The 22,019-nt window shown below is 47.8% G+C and overlaps 1 protein-coding gene and 1 pseudogene across 1 annotated transcript; one reads left to right on the plus strand and one right to left on the minus strand.

Moving 5' to 3' along the window:
• LOC149866663 (uncharacterized) lies at positions 1 to 1,308 on the minus strand (annotated as a pseudogene).
• Positions 1,309 to 6,497: 5,189 nt separating this feature from the next.
• Positions 6,498 to 20,523, plus strand: LOC149866664 (natural killer cells antigen CD94-like). The gene is made up of 4 exons (XM_090044003.1): positions 6,498 to 6,987; positions 10,811 to 11,001; positions 13,356 to 13,456; positions 13,783 to 20,523. Exons 1-4 carry the CDS (start codon positions 6,513 to 6,515, stop codon positions 13,898 to 13,900), a joined length of 885 nt encoding a protein of 294 aa, XP_089900129.1. The 5' UTR covers positions 6,498 to 6,512; the 3' UTR covers positions 13,901 to 20,523.
• The last annotated feature ends 1,496 nt before the right edge of the window (positions 20,524 to 22,019 follow it).

Genomic DNA, 22,019 nt, shown 5'->3' on the forward strand with positions numbered 1-22,019 from the left:
CTAAAAACCATTCCAGCACCAGGATCCTTCTCTCACACAATGAGAAACAAACTGGCAGAAACAGGGTCCCTTGTCCCAGTGACCTGGTGTGGTACCTGTCCAAGAGAAGCCGAAATGCCTGTTGGCTACACAACAGACATAATCAGAGGAGAAATAACGCAGGGCTCTGAGGAACATCTCTTCAGCAGAGGGGCTGCTCTCCCCAGAGGTCTTTAAGAGCTCCCTCCTACACCCCTCCAGGGACATGGAGACAAAGTGGAGTTCTATGTGGGACTCACACCCCATCAGCAGGGAGCTCTTTTGCAGCAGGCTGTTGGCCAAGCCGGCAGCTTGGGACATATCCAAGAGTTTCATATTGGGTGAATTTACTTTATATGGTTGATGCAGTTAAAAAGTACAGCAATGGTGGAGAAGAAAACAAGAACTGACACACCCAAGGAACGCCTGGAAGAAATAATCCACATCCAGATTTGGTTCAGAAGGTATGTCAGTCTCAAATAATAATAATTGCTAAGACACCGATCAAAATCAATAGGATGCTGATGATGGGAGAGCAAATGACTGTCCTAGAGGAAACCTCATTAATCATCTGGATGGCTATCTTATATGATTCGGCACTTTCACTCACCACACTTACTGGGTCTGGGACCATTTCAGTGACTATACCACCTGCCCATTTTGGTAGGATCCACTCATTCACTGTACATAGAGTCATAAGGGCCTTCCTGTTGTAAAGGGATGGGGGGTTGTAAGGCACCATGGTGGCATTCTGCATCTGGTGATTGGGAGTGCAGATCACCTTGCTGACTTTGTCAAAGAAGTGCACATCGCTGGCATCGAGGTAGGTCAGGTGGGTGAGGTGGAGTGGGACAGAGCAGGTCTGCAGCATGACGGGGATCACAGGCTTCCTTTCAATGCAGTCTCGGAAGATGGACAGGTTGGCCTCCAGCAGGCACCACCTGCTCTGGACAAAGTCCGGGCTCAGGACTAAGAGGATCTTCTGGCTTCCCTGAATGGACTCAACCATGTTCTCAATTATGGTTTTGCCAAGCATGAAATCCCTCTCATGGAAACAGACCTTTAGCTCAGGAAGGGTGACCTCCAGCTTCTGGATCAATCCCTGGGCCCAGGCTGAGTCTGTGCTGCTATAACTGATGAAAACGTGGTGAGTCTCATGGGCTGTCAGGACTGGCACCTCAAGGGGTGTCTGTGTTTCTTGATACTCTGTGAGCCCTGCCCTAGTGGACTGGGAAGAGCTGGTCTCCTTAGCATTTTGTCTAAAAGAGGTTCAATCTCCTCATCCAGAATCCATCACAGACCTTGGTGAGTTCTCTGCCAATGCAAATCAGAAAGCTCAAAATGAAAATCAGTCTCCCTTTTCTTCCAAACCATCCTGCCCTGAAAAGAATGACACATTTCACTTTCGGTATACCCAACCTCTCTGGATTAGATGTCTCATTCCCCATTCACACCAGCAAATGTAAACTTAACCAAATCACCCCTTCTGCCTGACAGAACTGCTTATGGGATTCAATGTTCACCAGCAACACAAGCAGCAGCGGGGAGGGGCACAATCCAGCCCATGGCTCTTAAAAGACTTTGGCATGATACCAACAGCACAAGAGGAAGCTCTCCTGATGTTAAGAATAGATAGCGCAGCAGGAAACTGGCCTAGTTAACCAGCAAACACTTCAATGAATCGAAACTCAAAAAAGAATCCTACAGAAGTGAAACTTGATCAAATTACTTGGGAAACATAGAAGAGGATCATAGGGACATGCAGGGAGAAGATCAGGAAGGCCAAAGCACAGATTGAGAAGTAACTAGCAAAGGGTGTATTTTTAGTACAGACCCTACCCAGTGAGCACACTGTCTCATTCTCTCCTGGCCACCTGTAACAGGGAGCCCCAGCCCTGTTACTAAGTGACAGCGCGGTCCCTTTAAATCCAGAACCTTCCAGTCACGGGGGACACTGAAGCAGGGGTTCAGGCTCAAGCCCTGCCAGCTGGTCAGGTGACGGGAAGGGGAAGGCCACCATCCTACTCATGGCCAGTGGAGAAGTGCTGCCAGAGGGGCAGCAGCAAGGGGGACTCCCGATGACTGGTGCCAAGGCCACAGCCTCTTTTGGAAGAATGTGCCATGCTGTAAGCCAGAAGTGTGATCATCTAAAGTAAGCAGGCACATTGCCTCTCTTATTTCTTTATTATCATTTTTTTCATTATATGGCCATAGAAGCCTATGTTTTGTGTTGGATGTTAATAACCGGTGGATTGGGCTGAGGCTATTTGGGGAAGGAGGCGGCCTCATTGGGGGGCCTGCTGCAATGTGGGGACCCCAGCACCAGAGAGGGCGCAGGAGCCCGAGTGAGTTTTTGAGAGCTAGAGCCTTGGAGTCAAGCCCTGGTTAGTGGGTTTTTGACTGACAGGCCTAGTTAGAGAGAGAAGGGGTAAGCCCACAGTGGCCGAGACCCGAACATAAAGAGGAATTTATAAATACTATCTGTGAGGCTTGGGCCGCGGTGCAGGGAAGGACCAGAGCCGCAGATAGTACCCCCCGGCATCACGGCATGAAAATGGGCAGCCTCCTAATTAGGAACATTAATTAATAAACAACAAGGTATGCCAAGCAAGAAGGCAGGCAGTTGGCCCAGAACAGGTGGGCAGGAACGTCAGCAGGCAGACCCCGAGCAGGCTCCCTGTTACACCACCTCATCTCTCTCTATTGGTCTTTCACTACCTCTCTGCTTGTCACAGTCAAGTCTTTGGCTTTTGGGGCTGAGGGTTCCTGATCACACCTAAGCACTCAGGCTGTTATAGGAGACAAGAGGCCTAGAGTGTACACTGGTTTCCCTTGCACCACTATTCTGGGAAAACAGTATCCCTATCCCTAATGTCAGGCCTCATTTGGGAGGATAAGGAAAGCATTATGCAGTAGGCCACAGCGTCCCTCCCCTTCTCAACCCAACAGTAAGGGCACCTATACACACGACAGAGCTCTGCTCCAATGCATGCTAATTAGCACAAATCGGAACAAACTCACTTTGCTGTATTCAGCGTCTCCATATATCAAAATGGTGGCGGGGGTGCTTTAACTCACGCTTATCAAACAAGCTTTAGTTAAAGTGCCCCGCCACCATTTTGAAACACAGGATCTAAATACACATTACACTGCAGGCACTTTAATTAGAGTGTGTCTCAGAGCCACTCTAATTAAAGCCCCTCCCCCCCAGGGCATGAGTATAGATGCCCTAAGGTAACCAGGGTCCTAAAGCTCTCCTACCCCTCCTGCTGACATGCTGCAAACCCATAAATGCCTTGTGTTTATAGGCTTCTCCAGGATGTCCTTCCAGAGAAAATGCCAGCACAGGTTACAAATGACATCAGCGCAACCCCCTCTGATGCTCTTTCCCCTGGACTTTCGTCCCAGTTTTGAAGATGTCCTGTTTGCAGCTGCAGACATGGTGCCAGCTGTTGGTAGGATGTTTGTTCATTGTTTGCCAGACAAGCCCTATACCCAGGGCCTGCTGCAGCTTTTCCTGTTTCCCTGTACAGGTCCCAGCTAGGCTGTTGCATCCAATTCTGGGCTCCACAATTCAAGACGGGTGTGGAGAAGCTTGAGAGGGTCCATGAGAGAGCCACGCGCATGATCAGACAACAGAATAGGTCTTATGAAGACAGGCTGCAAGCTATGGGACTCTTCAGCCTGGAGAGCACAGGGTCAGGGGTAATTTGCCCCTTTAAGTACGTCGGGGGTGTGCATCAGGATCTCAGGGAACGCTTGTTCACCAGAGTGTCCCAAGGGATGACAAGGTCTAACAGTAACGAACTCCTCGAAGACCACTTTAGGCTGGACATAAGGAAAAACTTCTTTACTGTCTGAATCCCCAGGGCCTGGAATAGACTCCCTCCAGAGGTGATGCGAGCACCTACTCTGGGCTCTTAAGAAATATTTGGATGCTTACCTTGCTGGGTCCTTTGACCCTAGCGACTTCCTGCCCCTGGGGAAGGGGGCTGGACTTGAGGATCTTCCGAGGTCCCTTCCAGCCCTAATGTCTATGAAACCTATGAAATCTGTGTTAACTGAGATGACATGCACTCCCTCCCCTTTCTTTCAAAGAAAATTGCAAGTCTGAGGAGAAAGGCAAAAGAGGAAGAGTTTGCTTACCACTAAGAGGAACAAATGCAGCAAAGAGTCTCCAGGCAAGCCCCTAAGTTGCAGGGAGATTGGAAGCTTTCACTCCTCTTTTTTGCGGAGAAGGAGTTTCAGTCTTTGGGGACTGGGAAATGGGGAGGTGGGCCGAATATGTCACTTTCTTTAACAAGGCATACTTCCTGCATTCAAGAATCCTCTCATTTTGCTCTCTGTGGCATATAAAAGAAGCTGGCCCCTTGAGGAACAGCATAACAATGGATGAAGGGCACACAGGCTGAACTGCCCAGTACTCTCTTCATACAGGATAGCAGCCCCAAACAGAGCAGCACTGCCAGGAACAATAGGGGGTTTTTTTGAGTCTCTTTCCTGTATAAGGCAGTAAGTATAGTGCTTATTAAGTGGCTTGAAGAGAAACCGCAGGGAAAAGGAAGAGAAGAGGGCATACACAGACAGAGGGTACCCCTTCTCTGCACAGATAAGCAGGGTTTGAATTATGGGGGAATTTGTGGGGGGGAGCTGAGCCCCCCCATGAGATGAGAGCCCCCCTGTAAGATTTGAAAATCATAACCTGGGGGTGGATTTCCAATTTTATTAGGGCATTGTGATGGGTAGCCCAATTTTTTTTGCAGCCCCGCCCTTCCCCCCCAAAAGTCAAAGTGTAATTCAAACCCTAAAGGTAACCCAGGTGATTTGGAACAAGGATTAAACTCGCCTGGATGTGAGCATTCCACCAGCAAAGCCCTACCCACATCACTGTGACTATGGTAGACCCACACCATCTTGTCTGGGAGTTCCCCACACTTGTCTGGGGGTTCACTTGGTGCTTTACTCACTGCATATGTATGGGCAGATTTTGTCACTTAAATTTACCCCAAACCAGGTTTGATTAGGAAGAGGTTGAGATGTGTCATGCATAAATATCTGCTTGAATTGGATTTACTAATGTGGTGCTCTGTCTCTATGCATAGCTGATGTCCATCTACATTCAGTTTTGTCATAATTACGTTTGCATGAACAATGCCATTTGGTAGGAATGTATTTTTATAATGTAACTTTGCGTAGGCAGTGAAACAAATGCTAATTGTCAGAAGTGCCCCTACCAGACGATAGGTATTTACACTCTGACTGACAGAAGAGAAATTAATCTCTGGGAGTTCCCACTTGGGAGGGCTGTGCATATTGACTGGCCAGAAAGGCAGCATAACTCTCACTGTATATTTGGGTAGATATTCCAATCCCAAACAATTGCTGTTTACACTTCACAAGAAATACCTCAGTTGAGAGAAAGATTGGAATATATTTCACAAAAAGGTTTCATACTGAAAGAGACTCTCTCTCGCTCAAATAACTGGGGGCCAAGGAAATATGATGAACAGTTTATTTATCTGGCAGGATGTAAATAATTCTGCAGTTCCCCATTATCTGTCAGTCCAGTTGTTCCATATCTGCAGAGGCTATGTAGTGAATTACCCCAGGCAACTCTGTCCCAATCATCCATTTTGCATGTCCCAGAGAAATATCCCACACATTTCATAAATTACATCTGACCTGGATCCCATGTAATTATATATACATGGTGGTTTTATTTACACCTGTAAATGCAATGGAGAATGCCAACAGACAAGGAAGGTATAAACCAAGCTTTACCTGCTGACCCTGATAAAAGATGGTGCCAGTGAAAACTGGGTAGCTGGCATGCCAAGAGGTTTATAAAATAGGTTATAAAACTTTTTGTATGCAAACTCTGTGCTTGCAAAGAAAAAAATACGGTGGATATTGATTAAAGTATATTCATTCTTCATTTCAGTCAAGACTGTACCTTCTAATGTAAAATATACTTCCAACTTACTTTATCTTACCTGGTTCTCTATTAGAAACAAAGTCTCCTCCAATTTGTTTGGCCATGTACAAACTAGTCAGAGGGGACCAGCAGGCACGGGGGGAGTCCTTGTTCCCCCGAGCACTGCCAGGAGTATTCTTTCCTGCCATGGCAGGGGATTGGACTTGATGATCTGCTCAGTTCCCTTCCGACCCTACTAACTGTGAAACCTTGCCTGTTAAAATCCAGGCACGCTTGGGATATTCTCTGTGCTAGACATAAAAATAACATTTATACCGAGGAGGGGGTGCTAACAGGTAGACAGGAAAGCCAACCATCCAAAGGGATTGCTTTTCTATCAACTGCAATTGTAGTCTTAATTCTTGCTTTAATTTCCCGTTGCCTAAAGGACCAGCCAAACTTCTAGGTCTCGCAGACCGCTCCAGGTCAGAGGAGACAGCTGGCCCGAGTTAGGCTTCTCTGACATAATCCTGAGACACCCACAAGAAGTACAATTAGTCCCGTCTTCCATGCAGGAGGAATGAAAGGACCAGGGCAGTTCCCCTGTTCCAGACACCCAGCTTCTTTCAGCTGCCTCTGCAAACCAGGAGCCTCCGCTAAAGGTAACTGCGCGTGCGCAGCCGACAAACAGTGGGAGGTCCCATCAGCCAACGCGGGAACTAGGAACTCCATCCACGTGGCGGCGGCGGGAAGCAGCGGGGCTGGATGCTGGATGCTGGATCCTGGTGGGGGAGTGGCGCCGCCCGGCGGGGCTCGGCTCGGGGCGGAGCAGTGGCCGGAGCCGGACAGCAGCGCAGGGGCTGGGTGCCTTGAGCCCCCTTCCCATGTGCCCGGCGCTCCCGAGCTGGGCCGGAGGCAGGAGCCGCAGCGGCGCCCGCGCCGGCCCGCTCTGCTCCCGGGGCTGTGCTGCAGCCTGACGCTCTGGAGGGCCCTGAGCGGGGCCCTGGCCCTGGCCGTGGTGGTGCTGCTGGCCGCGTGGCCCCGGCAGCCGGCTGGTGAGTCCCCGCGGGCTCCTGCTCTCTTGTGCTGCCGGTGGGTGGGATGGAGCCATCCCCGGGGCCTGGGACCCTCTTTGCTGCTCTCTGTCGGGCTCCCTGGGGTGTTTGCTGCCCGTGCCCCTTCCTAGGGCCCTGTTGGCTTCCCCTTGGCCCAGCTGCACGGGCTGGAAGGCACTAATGAGGTAAAGCCATCTTTTTCCTTCTCTAAGCAACTCTCTGTTTCTGTTATTACAGCTTCTGAGGATACTGCTGCAGAGGTTTCTGCAGTGGCCCCAGGTTTCAGAAGTTAACTACTCCTGAGGGCTGGTGGCTTCATGGAAAAAACCCTGTTCACTTTCCCTATCAGTATCCACTTTGTGCTGCTGTGACACAGGCCTGTCGGGTGCACTCAGAGACTCGGGCATGAGGATGCTGTGGATGCTGCCTGGGGACACTGCCCAGAGCTATGACTGGATGAGGGATGAAAAGATGGCCCCATGGGTACCAAGGGTGCTCTTGGGCAGAGCCTGCTTCCTGTTTAGATAGATGGCCAGCTTAGGTAGGGCTAAGAAGAGATTCAGCAGGAGGTCCCAGGACTTGGTGGAGCTATGGATAAGGAGTGCATAAACAAAAAGGTGCAGGGAGTAGTGCAGCCAGAGCGTCAGCAAGACCTTCCTGATAAGGCAGTGAAGGGCCTGGTGCACTTGATAGGTGTGCCAGGATCTCCCTCTGCTTACAGAAGGGGTAGGTGTCAGTAGAACAGATGCATGCTTATGGTGATGGCTCCATGGAGGAGCCACACCTGTGTGACACAGGCTTATCTGAATCATAGAATCATAGAAGTCGGGTCGGGAGGGACCTTGTAGATCTTCAAGTCTGCCCCCCGCCTGGGCGGGAGAGAAAAAAAACTGGACTCGGATGACTCCACCCAGGTAGGCATCAAGCCTCTTCTTAAAGATTCCCCGGGTAGGAGCCAGCACCACTTCCCTAGGAAGTTGGTTCCAGCTCCTAGCCGCCCTAACTGTGAAGTAGTTCTTGCGGATCTCTAATCTAAATCTACTCTCCAGCAACTTGTGTCCATTGTTCCTTGTCATGCCAGGGGGCGCCAGGGGAAACAGTGTCTCCCCCAAACCCTTCTGGTCCCCCCTAGTGAATTTATAGACACTCACCAGGTCCCCCCTCAGCCTTCTTTTGTGAAGGCTGAACAGGTTCAGGTCCCGCAGTCTTTCATTGTAGGGTCTGTCCTGTAGTCCGCGGATCATGTGGGTGGCCCTCCTCTGGACCCTCTCAATGTTGTCCACATCCCTCCTGAAATGGGGCGCCCAGAACTGGACACAGTTCTCCAGCTGTGGCCTGACCAGCGTCGCACAGAGGGGGAGGATCACCTCCCTGGCTCTACTTGAGATGCAGCTGTGGATGCACGACAAGGTGCGGTTAGCCCCGCCAACCGTGACCTCGCACTGTTGGCCCATGTTCATCTTGGAGTCAGTAATAACTTCAAGATCCCTTTCTGCCTCCGTGCTCTCAAGAAGGGAGTTTCCCATCTTATAAGTGTGCTGCTGGTTTCTACTGCCTAAGTGCAGCACCCTGCACTTGTCAGTATTGAATCCCATCCTGTTTATGTTAGCCCACTAATGTAACCTATCCAGATCTTGCTGCAATCTTTCCCTCCCTACTAGCGTGCTCACCTCACCCCAAATTTTGGTATCATCAGCGAATTTAAACAGGTTGCATTTCACCCTGTCGTCCAAATCGCCGATAAAGAAATTGAACAGCGCAGGCCCAAGGACCAAGCCCTGGGGGGCTCTGCTGCCCATTTCCCCCCAGGTTGAATATGATCCGTCCACCACCACCCTCTGAGTACGACCCTTGAGCCAATCTGCAATCCATCTGACTTTAGGCATCAATGCCACAGTCGCCTAGTTTTTTTAATGAGGACGGGGTGGGTGACGGTGTCAAAGGCCTTGCTGAAGTCTAGAAAGACTACGTCCATGGCGACACCTGCGTCCATTGCCTTTGTGACCTGATCATAAAAGGCAATCAGGTTGGTCTGACATGACCTGCCCCTAATGAAACTGTGCTGGTTGCCCTTGAGCATTATCCCTGAAGCCGGCCCATCGCAGATATGCTCCTTGGGGATCTTCTCAAAGAGTTTCCCAAGGATAGAGGTAAGACTGACGGGCCTTTAGTTGCCCGGGTCCTCTCTCTTTATCTGCAATGCCATGGGCAAAATGCGGGCTTACGCCCACGAGGAAAAACTAAAAGCCCCCCCCCCAAAAGAGAGAAGCCATTAAAGACACAGTAACTACTTTTGGGGACAAATAGAAAGAAAATAAGGAAGGGGATGAGGGTCACAGGTTAATAAGGGATCCAGAAGGGGATGCCAAACAGGACATACCGCCAGCATACTCACCTGGGTCCCCCCTGGACAGAGTTCCATTCCTGGTCTGGTAGATGGCCACATTCATTAGATCCAGAAAGATGTTGACCAGGAAGTCATAGAACATGGTGTGGCCACGGTCAGGGAGTGCCTAAAAGAAGCTGTGGGCAGAAGTGCATCCAGAAACTCAGCAGGAGGTTCGAGAGGAAGCTTCCACCTGGTACACTCCAGGTAGGCATGTGCCAGGGTCTCCCTCTGTTGGCAGAAGGAGCAGGTGTCAGAGGGTGTCTGTGAATTGCACCAGGTAAACCTCCATGGTGACAGTGGAGGATCTGCCAGTATGGGACAAAGATCTATTTATTGCCTAGCGACCCTGGGCCAGTGCCCACAAGGAAACATTGTAAGCCTCCAGTAGCCTCCCTTTCTAATGGATAGATAGACAACTAAAGACGTAACAGGGACAGGAGTAAGGATCAGATGTTTAAAACTAGTGTGCCAAGGAGTGACACTAAGCAGAGGACACTGGATAGTGCCCACTTGTCCTCAAATGAGTCCAAGGAGCCAGTGGACACTATCCAGTGATACTCTGCCTGGAGGTGGGATTTCATGAGTGAAGGGAAAGTGGCCCCACAGTTCCCAGGGACCTTTATGGCCAGAGCCTCCTTCCTGGTAATGTATACATCCATCTTGACCAGGGCCAGGAGGACGTTGACCAGGAGGTCCTGGAACTTAGTGTGGCCATGGATGGGGAGTGAATAAATAAGCAGGTGAGGGGAATAGTGTAGCCAGAGCTTCCACAAGAGATTTTGGAGGAAGTGGTGCAGGGGCTGCAGCCTAGCACACACCAGGTACACGTGCCCCAGCATCTCCCTCTGCTCACAGAAGTGGCAGGTGTTGAGGGGTGTCTATGAACCGTGCCAGATACATCCCCATGGCGACTGCTGGGCAAGGTAGACCTATGGTTGGACCCACTAAATGGCAGTTCTTTTGTTCTTTTGGTTCATGCTAGGACTTTTAATAGAATAACAGTGTTAGATGCTAAAGTTTCATAGATTTCATAGACATCAGGGCTGGAAGGGACCTCGGGAGATCATTGAGTCCAGCCCCTTGAAGTTCATTCACTTTAGTTGGCCAGAGCAAAATAAGTTATGCCAGTAGGAACACTTTCATACCCATATAACTGCATCCACAGTACAGAGCTTGTCATTTTAACTATGCTGCCAGATTTGAGGTAAAAACCCTCTTGGCGGTAGCCACTGCTAAAATCTTATTACTTGTCTTACCAACTGCATCTGTGAAGGTATTTAAGGAAAGCTGACTATAACTGCCCAAATGGGAGCTGGCCCCACCAGGACTTCAGCTGGCCTCCCTATGGTTGTTGCTCAGAACAGGTTGGAACATTATCTCGAGAGGAAGTAATGGGTCTGATAAAGTAATGGAAGACTGTTTTATGTTTCTCAGGAACATGCTGGGCTCTTGATGGGTCAGAAAAATGTGCGACCTGCCCAGAAGACTGGATCAGATTGGATAGCAACATGATTGGAGGGCGATGTTACTATTTTTCTAGTGAATCTGAGGATTGGGATACCAGCAGGGACATCTGTGGTTCATATAATGCCACTCTGGCTATGATAAAGGAACAGCCAGTCCTGGTAAGAATATGAAACTTCTTATTTCTGAATAATCTTATTTTAATGGTTTTACATGATATTCCTGGAAAGCAGTGAGTCAAAGATATAAAAATTACAGCAATGAGCAGCTTGGTTTTTAACTCTGTACTATAGATAAGAAAATTATTTGGCTTTTTAAATAACTTCTTCATTAAAAAAGCCCCATGAGACACAAAGTATCAGGAATGGATTTTGAAACACAACGCCATACACTAGGTTAGTGGAGCTTGCAGTGATAGAAGGGAGAGGCTGGTACAATGAAACAAGAGCCTGAGATGTACTGACTTCAGGAATTCTCTGAAGTTTCTTCCTGTGAAGCTGTTGCAGTTGCACTGACCTTTGGTGGCACTTTTGTAGAAGTGATTTTAACTCAGGCGTCTGCAAAATGTTCCAGCAGGAGAGGACTGGAATGACTCAGCTCAGACCCGAGGTAGGCAGGCATTAGAACCCAGCTGCCTCCACTGCACCTTCCTGCCGCCTGGCTACAGCTTGGTGCAAGGAAAGTTTTCCCTCTGTCAGGGCCGTGGGCATCTGCCTGTGGTGCGGCACAGGGAGAGCCCCTGCTGCTGTATGTCACCAAACCCCACATTTGTGGGTCAGATCCAAAGGCTCCATACGATCCAATCTGTGGGCCATATGTTGTAAACCCGATTTTAGCTTCTTATGAATTGGATTGGAAATTGGTTCCAGATTGTTAAACGTCTTGTTTTTTGTTCCTCAAACTAGACTGAACTCCGGTTGATTATAAATCAGCATTGCATTTGTCAAGGGACTCGTGGTGGTGTGACTTTCCCCCAGTGGAGAAGTTGCGAGATTGGCATGTCTACCTGTCGCCCTTCAAAGCGGGTTTAAAGAATGGCTGAATGCACCATTGCTCTTCCCACCAGTAGTAGCTAAAACAGCATACATCCAAACATGCCTGATGCTGGACAAGTGTCCATAAGTTCCCCTGACTTTCAGCTCTGAGAAAAGCGCTCATTGATTGTTCAAGTTTTGGATGGGTGACAGAATTTGCGTTGAAGGGATTTTGGTGTGATTTGCTGCACAGCTCAGGCTCCTAAGTGCCTGCCTGAATTTTCACTGCATTTGTGTTGCTACCACTGACTTGGACCTGGAGTTTCCACTGCCATCAGCTGCCATGTATGCATACATGGTTGTCACCTTGCAGACCTTCTAACCTAATGTTGTGAACTTGTGAGGGAGATTGCTTTTTCACTCAATGTCAGCAAATCGTGATGGGCGCCATGACTTCTTTTATCAACGCCAATAACAATGGAGCCATACTTGTGGGAAAAAGCCTCATGTATATCCTCGCTGCCAGTGAATGGAGGATTCATGGCTACATCCAGATTCTAGTCTGACAGCAGCTGCTGCCCTGAAGATGTTTTGGCTGCAGGTCAGCATGTTGTTGTCAGGCTGATGAGGGAGTGACTCCAAACTGCAGAATGACATTTCTGGGCCAGGGGTATAAGCAGCAGCTGGTGCGAATGGATCGTTATGGCCATTTGAGACAACAAGCAGTGGACTTCCACATGTCCAAGGGCACCTTCATGAAGATTTGTGCCTACCTTGTCCTACATATGCAGTAGTGAACCATGGTAATTTGGGTGCCCTTATCCATGGAGAACTGTTAAGAAATAAATTTAGTCTTTAAATGCAGTGCCCTTACATTCTGAAAAGTTTTGGAGCAGTACCTTGAATCTAAAAAACTTTGAGAACCACTGATCTAGTGTGTGACTTGAGAGGGAGTTTCCCTGACTAGCCCATGGCTTATGAGCAGTAACCAGTTACAAATGTTCTGTGTTCATACTACACTACTGTTTTTTGCTAAGTACCACACATGGGTAAAGGTTGTGCTGATGTTCTGTGTGTGGAGGTGTGGGAATTTGTTTCCTCCATAGCTCTAGCTGGTCAGGTCCTATTTTTGATGTTTCTTTGCTGGCATTTGCCATGAGTAGGCATGATGTTGACTTTGAGTTTCAGAAAAAAATGTAACTTTGCTTTACTTTCCCAGCATGGATATTTAATTAGAAGCTTATGGGGTGGTGCAGAGGGTTGAATTGGTTGATTCCATCTCTATAAATGTTGCGTAGACTTGGATTACAATTACATTGTCAGCTGCCTGGAATCCAGTGGTTCTCAACCTGGAATCTAGTTTTGTACAACTCTTGAGCATCTTGTTAGGTTGGCAGTAATAGATAAACTTTTATTCCATTCAATTCATCTGTAAAAGTTATTCCTACTATTCTGGCAGAATAAAGTGCATTAGACAGGAGATTTGGTGGAGGATGTTTCTGGAAGATTAATATTTCTTCAATTTTATTTTTAAATTCCAGGAGCACATCAAACGCTTAAGACAACCAGAGTATTACTACTGGATTGGGCTGAGAAAAGGACCAATGGGACAGCAGTGGGAGGATGGCTCATTGTTCACGGGGTATGTGTGAATTTGTCATTTGTGACTACCGAGTTGGCAGGAGTGTTGGCACATCTGTCTGATTTGAACTGGGAAAGTGATAGAGTTGCTCCAAAGGTAGAGATGAGGGACAAATTGCGCGCAGTTTCCTCTTAATTCATCAAGATGTTTGGCTTCAGGAAAAATCTATTGTTTTCTGATTTCTTCTGTCATACATGTTGTGCAAATTTAAGCCTGGGGTTATGGAGATTACTGGACATCCTACCCTTCTACCACAATGCATTTTGAGAAAGTAACTTGCTAACTCATGTTTTGTTGTGTTTTGTTTTTTCCCCTCCCCCACCCAGAAACTCATTGGAAAATGAAGGCCCAAACCCAGATTGTGTCTACCTAAATGCAGAGAAACTGGTTGCTGTTGAATGTACATCTGTAAGGAATTGGATCTGCGTCAAAGAGCTGTACTGATCCTCTTCCATTTTTTTTGAAGGACTTTGCAAGAAACAATGAATTTCATGAACAAGATTACCTTGCATCCTGCTGCTATAGAAAATGTTGATTTCAGAGACGTGCTGTGAATGGAGTTTTTCTGAGCCACAAAAGCTAACTACTGCATGTGCAGGTTTGTTGCAGGATACCTTTAGTGAACCGAGGCTGATGTACCTTATCTTTTGTGATTTAGCTCTTACAGACCTCCACACATTTTTGTTTCTAGATCAGTGGTTCTCAAACTCATTAAACTCAAAGCACCACCTAGAAAATGCCAGCTCTTGGCTCTTATTTTTTGGTGCATCCCCTTCCCTGCTAAACAAGTTCTTCCAACTCGGGGTGGGCAGCTCCGTCTCCAGCCTATGACCTAGGGCCAAATTTGGATCTGAGCAGCAGCCAGCCTCTAGGCTGGAAGTAGAATTCAAGATGTCTCCCTTAGCCACATGCTTACTCCCTCTTTAAAACTTTAGATGGGTATTCAAAAAGCATTGTTGAGAAACTCAGGGAGCTGAAATGACTTTGTTAGCTTCTTTAATGTACTGTTATTCATAACGGCATTCCTCATCTGCCATTTGGAGTCCCCACATGCACCAGAGAACTTTGTTGCAGAATTTTATTTCCTATCCATTTGGGCCTCTACATTTTAATTGTTTTTCTGGAGCTGCTTATGTTAAATGTTTTATCCTTCCTCTTTCCAGGATTTCATTCTAAACCTCTTCTATAATGTGATGCTGTGTTATAATAGCAGAGCTTCAGAACCCCTCTCGAGCTATAAAGCAGGACTGTCCAACTTCTGACCAACTGTGGGCCTATAAAAGAGCACGACTGGTGGGTGACCCCAGCGTTCAATCCACCACTGCCCCAGGACTTCTGTTTTCATTCGCTTGCCACACCTTGTTTTAAAATAACTTGGAGAGGTCGGCTTATCCCTGAGGGCGTGGTGTGGATGTAGAAGTGTCACCGCCTTTTTCTTAACCACTTGAGAGCATCATTATAGATAAGTCTAGGCCTCCTTCCAGGGCCCTGGCTTTTCTGACTGCAAGATCTCTCCTTGCCCTGACCAATAGTCCTACTTTAGTCCCTTTTGAGTCTCAGATCCAGGGCCCTTAGCTCCACTGGCTGATGGGTTACAGGTCTGCGGCCTCCCTGCCTTTCTGCTCTGGTGGATCCCAGACCCCAAAGCAAGTACTCACAATCCTTTTTAGGATCAGTTATTGCAGAATCCCTTATCTTGGCACTGCTGTACGGCCTCTTCCTCTCCCCTTTAGAGGCATGCTCAGTCCACCATTTATTATAAACAGATTTTAATGGAACTGTCCTTCCACTCAAGGTTGCTTAAAATGTCCAGACCTTATAGCTTTGCATGCCCCTTCTCCCCCCAGGCTGAGATCACCACATCTTGGGTCCATTCCCTACATGCCCTGGAGCCCTGCTGGCCTGGTGCTGAGGTGTTTCCCTTCTGGTCCCATAACAGGGAGTTTCACTTGTTACTGGGGACTCATTGCGGGACCGAGCCGAAGGGCTAAGTCTCTTTAAGACAAGACCATCCAAGCCAGGAGTGAAAAAACAGCAGAGGAGGGTGAAAGAAATGCTGCTGGGATCAAGCTGCATACTCATGCCTCCTAAAACCTGCATGCCTGTAATGAGGACCTCCTGTGCTATCCTGACCAGGCAGGGTGAGGTGACCAGCAAAGGGGAGGACCCAGAGACAGAAGCTGGCTCCAGACAGCAAGCAAAGAGAGAGAAGCCTGGCAGTGGGACCAGGATGGACAAATCATCACTGGGTTGCACAGACTCCCTGGGCCTCCCTCTTTTATGTGGGCTGTGCTACCCTCCCCCCTGGGGTCAGGGGCAGGAAGTAGGAGACAGAGGAAGGGAGGGAGAGCCCAGAGACCCAGGCAGCAGCAGGAGTGGTGGCTGCACTGGAGCCCATGGGCAGCAAGTTAACTATTGCAGGCTGCAAGTTGGACAGCTTTGCTATAAAGAAAAAAAATATATAGTTGTGACTGCTGATATGAGGTTATGGCCCACCTAAAAGGTGCTGGCTTCTTTTGATTTCTGGTCTTTTATCTGGGGTGTTGAATGCCAGTGCCATTGCAAAACATCTTGAAACTGTTTTTATTACCAATGCTTACTCTTTGTTCTCTGCTTACTCAAATTTTTTGTGTTGTTAGACCAGTAGACTCAAAGCACTCTTCAGAAAATGCCAGCTCTTAGCTTTTACTTGTTTTTTTTTATTACAGAAAAACAGCAGAGCAATTATTGTTTCAAAAACCTTAGGAAGACAATGAGCAGTCAGAATGTTTTTCAACACTATGGATTTCTATTTGAAATATCTGGGTTTATCTTGTGAGCCTTATGTAGGTAGGTGTTTGCTCTCCTACCAGCACTCATCGCACAACACCCTAGTTGAGAACCACTTTGTTAGACCATGGGTGACAAAGATGTAGTCCATGAGCTGGATCCAGCATACTGACCTGTATTATCCAGCTCACAGGGTTCCCCACAGGTCTGGAGATTTAGGCACCAGGAGGAGTGGTATAAATTGCCAGAGTTTGTGGAGCTACAGTAGTTAATGCTGCTATTGCTTGTGCTGCTCCCAAATTTATGGACCCATTCCCAGCCCCATGGGCAGATGACCCCACTCGCATGCTGGAATGGCCCATGGGGCTGTATAAATTGAGCACTGCTATATTAGACTGTTTGGCAGAGACACTAGAAGCTGTAACCTCATTGAATGCACAAGTCGGGAAATTGTCCTAAACCTAAAAGCAAGGTACTCTATGTATTGGATTCCCAAACTGCACATTAAGGATGACTGAAAACGCACAAGGTAAAAGGAAGCTGAGTACCCTTCTAAAGAACTTATCCTCTGGTCAGTCCTTTGCACTTTACGTTTAAGCATTTAAATATTTGATGTCTGAATTTTGTGTTGGATAAGTAGATCATGTTCTCTAGGTGCATCTTCAAGAGGCATTTACTGTGTAGCTGCCTAATTAGCTTGGCAGTAAATATCTCTGTGTCTACATGTGCAACCTTGTTAGGTTATGACAGTACTAAACCGTGTGTAAGGTTAGTACTTGTAAATAAAAGTACTATCTTGTGGCAGAGGTTTTTTTAGTGCGCAGCAGTGCAGGTGTAGAGTATGACAGGGCTGGTTGGGGCACAGTGGTGATTCAATGAGGCTGTCTCTGGGCTAATTCTGCACTGAATATTGCGCCCCAGCCAGCCCCTCCGCAGCATTCTGAGTTGTGGGGAACAGACCTAGGTTGGCAGGCTGACCCTTCGGGCCCTCTGCCAGCGTGAGCTGCTCCCACTCAGCTCAATGTGCTGCGTTCCCAGGTGCACGTTCAAACATAGTGTCGGGGAGCAATAAAGTCGGTAAGTGCTGGAGTTTATTGCTGCACATTAATAGCACATGTAGATGTGTCCAATGTCCCCAGTAGTGTGCCTATTTTATTTTTCCAGTACAGAAGAACAGCGATCGCTGGGCAATAGTGATCATCACCTGCTGGATTTTACTGTCCAACGCAGGGTGTTAAGGGCTTACATCAAGGCTAATGCCCTTGACTTCAGAAGGGCCAACTTCAATGAGCTTAGGAGACTAGTGAGGGGGAGGCACCGAGGGCCCAGAAGGTAGAGAAAATGGGACTCCATGGGGGATGGTCGTACCTTAAGCGGGTGATCCTCCAGGCCCAAAGGATAACAGTCCCTGAGAGAAGCAAGGTGGGTAAGGGTGCTCAGAAACCCCCTTGGCTCAGGAAGGGCATTCAGCAATGCCTGAGGACTAAAAGGGGGGCATACAGCCAGTGGAAGGGAGGAGCTATCACCAAGGAGAAGTGCTCCTCAGCCTGTGAGTGTAGGAGGGCTATTAGGAAGGCCAAAGGAGAGATGGAGCTCGGGCTAGTGTCCAGGATTAAGGACAACAAAAAGTCCTTTTTCAAGTACATTGGGAGCAAGAAGAGGGTACCAGGCAATGTAGGGCCCCTGCAAGATGCAAACAGTAATCTTGTGGCTACGCCAGACAAGAAAGCTGATTCATAGATGTTAGGGTCGGAAGGGACCTCTATAGATCATCGAGTCCAACCCCCTGCACAGGCAGGAAAGAGTGCTGGGTTCAGATGACCCCAGTCAGATGCCTATCTAGCCTCCACTTGAAGACCCCCAGGGTAGCGGAAAGCACCACCTCCCTTGGGAGCCCATTCCAGATTTTGGCCACTGTAACTGTGAAGAAGTTCCTCCTAATGTCCAGTCTAAATCTGCTCTCTGCTAGCTTATGGCCATTATTTCTTGTGACCCCCTGGGGTGCCTTGGTAAGTAGAGCCTTACCTATTCCCTTCTGTGCCCCCATGATGAATTTATAGGCAGCCACAAGGTTGCCTCTCAACCTTCTCTTGCAGAGGTTGAAAAGGTCCAGGTGTCCTAGTCTCTCCTCATAGGGCTTGGCCTGCAAGCCCTTAACCATATGAGTGGCCCTTCTCTGGACCCTCTCCAGGTTATCCACATCCCTCTTGAAGCGCGGTGCCCAAAACTGCACGCAGTATTCCAACTGTGGTCTGACCAGTGCCCAATAGAGGGGGAAGTATCACCTCCTTGGTTCTGTTTGGCAGTTGTCAGCTAATATTTTTAACAGTTTCTTTGCCTCTGTTTTCTTGAACAGGGACCGGGACATCCCACCTACCAGAGGTGGGGACAATCTTGGGGATAGATCTGTCAGGCCTTCAGTCAGTGCAGATGTAGTTAGGGATCTTCTGGAAGGGCTAGACATTTTTAAATTTGTGGGTCCGGATGCCCTCCACCCAAGGGTGTTGAAGGAGCTGGCAGGGGTCATCATGGAGCCCTTGGCCCAGCTGTATGAGCATTTGTGGTCATCTGGCCAGGTGCCGGGGGATTGCAAACTGGCTAATGTGGTCCCAATTTTTAAGAAGGGGAGGAAGGAGGACCCAGGTAACTATAGGCCTGTAAGCCTCATCTTGGTACTCGGGAAGATCTTGGGGAGAATCATCAAGGAGCACATCGGAGGTGGGAGGAGACAGCAGGAGAGATCATGTTCAGGGGCAATCAGCATGGGTTCATCAAAGGCAGGTCCTGCCTGACCAACCTGGCTGCCTTTTATGACCAGGTGACAATCCTTGGATGATGGTGTTGCTGTGGATGTAGCCTTTCTAGACTTTAAGAAGGCTTTGACACTTTCTCTCACCCCATCCTCATCAATAAATTAACCGACTGTGGCATTGATGCCTGCACAGTTGGATGGGTAAAAAAATTGTATGATGGGGCGCATCCAGAGTGTAGTGGTGAATGGGTTGTACTCAACCTGGCGAAATGTTAGCAGTGGGGTACCCCGGTCCTCGGGCCCGCACTGTTTAACACCTTCATCAGTGACTTGGATGAGGGGGTGGAAAGCACGCTGTCCAAGTTTGCTAATGACACTAAGGTGTGGGGCGAAGTGGACACTGGAAGGGAGAGAGAGGCTGTAAATAGATTTAGATTACAAAAGTGGGCAGATGAGAACAGAGTGGGGTTTAACGTAGATAAATGCAGGGTGCTGCACCTTGGGAGAAGGAACCCGCAGCATACATATGAGCTGGGGAGTTCCCCTCTTGAAAGCACAGAGGCGGAACAGGATCTTCGAGTCATTATTGATGAACATGAGCCACTAATTTCAGACCGCATGCAGCCAGCAAGGCCAGCCATACCTTGTCATGCATCCAAAGGTGCATCTCAAGCCGGTCCAGAGAGGTGATACTCCCCCCCTATGCAACTTTGGTCAGGCCACAGTTGGAGTACTGCGTCCGGTACTGGGCACTGCACTTCAAGAGGGATGTGACCAGCCTGGAGAGGGTTCAGAGGAGGGCTACCCGCTTGGTGAGAGGGCAGCAGGACAGGCCCTATGAGGAGAAACTGAGGAACCTGAATCTATTCATCCTCAGCAAGAGGAGGCTGAGGGGGGACCTGGTGGCTGCCTACAAACTCATCAGGGGAGATCAACAGCAAATAGGTAGAACCCTTTTCTCCCCAGCACCACCTGGGGTGACAAGGAACAATGGTAATAAGCTGATGGAGAATAGGTTGAGGTTAGAGGTCAGAAGGCAATTTTTTACAGTTAGGTTGGCCAAAATCTGGAACCAACTTCCCAGGGAAGTGGTCCTCGCCCCTACCTTGGGCAAATTCAAGAGGAGGTTGGATGATCACCTATCTGGGGTCTTGTGAATCCAGCATTCATTCCTGCCTGTGGCAGGGGTCAGGCTAGATGATCTGTTCAGGTCCCTCCTAACCCTAGCTACTATGAAACTATAAGAGGTTTTATGATGAGAGAGGGACATATGCAAAAGAAGCAAAAAAGATTAGTGAGATATGAAGTACAGAAGCCCACTATGTTACATCTCTTGAGCCTGAACCCTGTAGTATAGCACTCCATTTAATAAATTGTCTTGTTCAAATGACTTATTTTTCCCATTACAGTGCTAGCTGCTACAGTTGTTGATTTGTATTTGCCTGTATTTTTTTGCTTCACAGAATGAGGATTTGTATTGCATTTCTGTTAGAATTTGATTAAGCGGTAATTCAGCTAGAATTAATTTATTAAATCCAGAGGCCAACCTGTATGACTGCTGTACTTTAAACAAATTTTCTACAATACTGTAACAGAATGCCAACTATATATGGGATAGTAATGCTGGAGCACTAATTAATACACCCACATAGTATTTGGTTGCAACCATTTCCAGTTACAACTGGGCTAGCAAGGGAGATTTCCATGGTGGCTGGCTCCTTCAGATCAGCTTTTGCTAGCTAGTACCCTCTCTTGCTCCATTTTATCCTTCTAGATTTCTCATGTCATATTTTGAGTTCCAGAAACTGATTGGATCTAGACTGAAACTCCCTCACAGAGGTATCTGATTATTCCCAATAGACATAATTTCCTTACTGTTTCCATTTATTCTTTGGGTTTTTTACCACACCTTTCAGAGTCAACCTTTTCCGTCCACTCTATCTTCCACATTAGCATTTTGGTACTCTGTATGTGTCTGCCCCTCAAAACATCGATTCATGGAGTATTGTCTTGCTTTTACCTGATATAACAAAACATCCCATCCAGCTATTGCAGAATTACAGTACACTTCATAATTCCTACAGTCTCCCAGTATTAACTGATTCTAGGAAAGTACTGTATGTAAGAGACCTGAAAAAGAATGTATTGAATTAAAAAGCTTGTTTAAGTTTATCCTAATCATGCAATTGGTCAAATAAAACATATAATGCACAGAAATCCTCACCTTGTGCTGTATTTAGGGTTAATTGCCAGAGAGCTTTAGGCCTTTATTGGCAATTTCGAACCATTGGTAAAAGCCTATCCCCCAACTTAGATATTTTGCAAATCCCATTACAATTATAGTGGCATCCTTAGGAACGAACTTTCAAAAATCTGGCTAAGGGAGCATGTGTTTTAACAACAAACAAAAGTCATGTTTTAACTGAAATATAAAAATTCATGGTTTTTTTATTTTTAATTATGAAAATATGTCCTGAGATAATTATCCAGGTGCATATCTGTGAGGGACCAGCAGGGGAGATTATGCTTAGGGGCAACCAACACGGGTTCATTAGAGGCAGGTCCTGTCAGACCAACCTATAAGTGAATGGGGCTCGCCGAAACATGGTGGGATCCAGTGCATGACTGGGCGGTGAACATCAAGGGCTATAGACTGTATAGGAGGGATAGAGCACCACACTCCCGCCTTTCCTCCTCGTTCTATGTGAAAGAACAATTCACATCCTTAATGAGCAGCACTGGGTCGGAGGAGGGGCATACTGAAGTGCTTTGGGTCAGAATACTAAGGGTTTGGGGGGAAAGGGACTTAACAGTGGGGCTCTACTACAGGCTACCCAACCAGGGAGAAGAGCTAAACTGGGAATTCTCAGGTCAGCTCGTGGAGGCAGATGTGGTCATCATGGGTGACCTAAACTATCCGGACATTTGCTGGGAAGAGCAGTCAGCCAGGTCTGACCGTTCATGTAGGTTCCTAGCCATGTTACAGAACCTCCATCTAACTCGGGAGGTGCACAGTCCCACCAGGGGAAATGCCTTGTTAGA

The sequence above is a fragment of the Crocodylus siamensis genome, chromosome 4 (genome assembly GCF_052110815.1).
Source record: "Crocodylus siamensis isolate JL-2025a chromosome 4, ASM5211081v1, whole genome shotgun sequence".
Lineage (NCBI taxonomy): Eukaryota > Metazoa > Chordata > Crocodylia > Crocodylidae > Crocodylus > Crocodylus siamensis.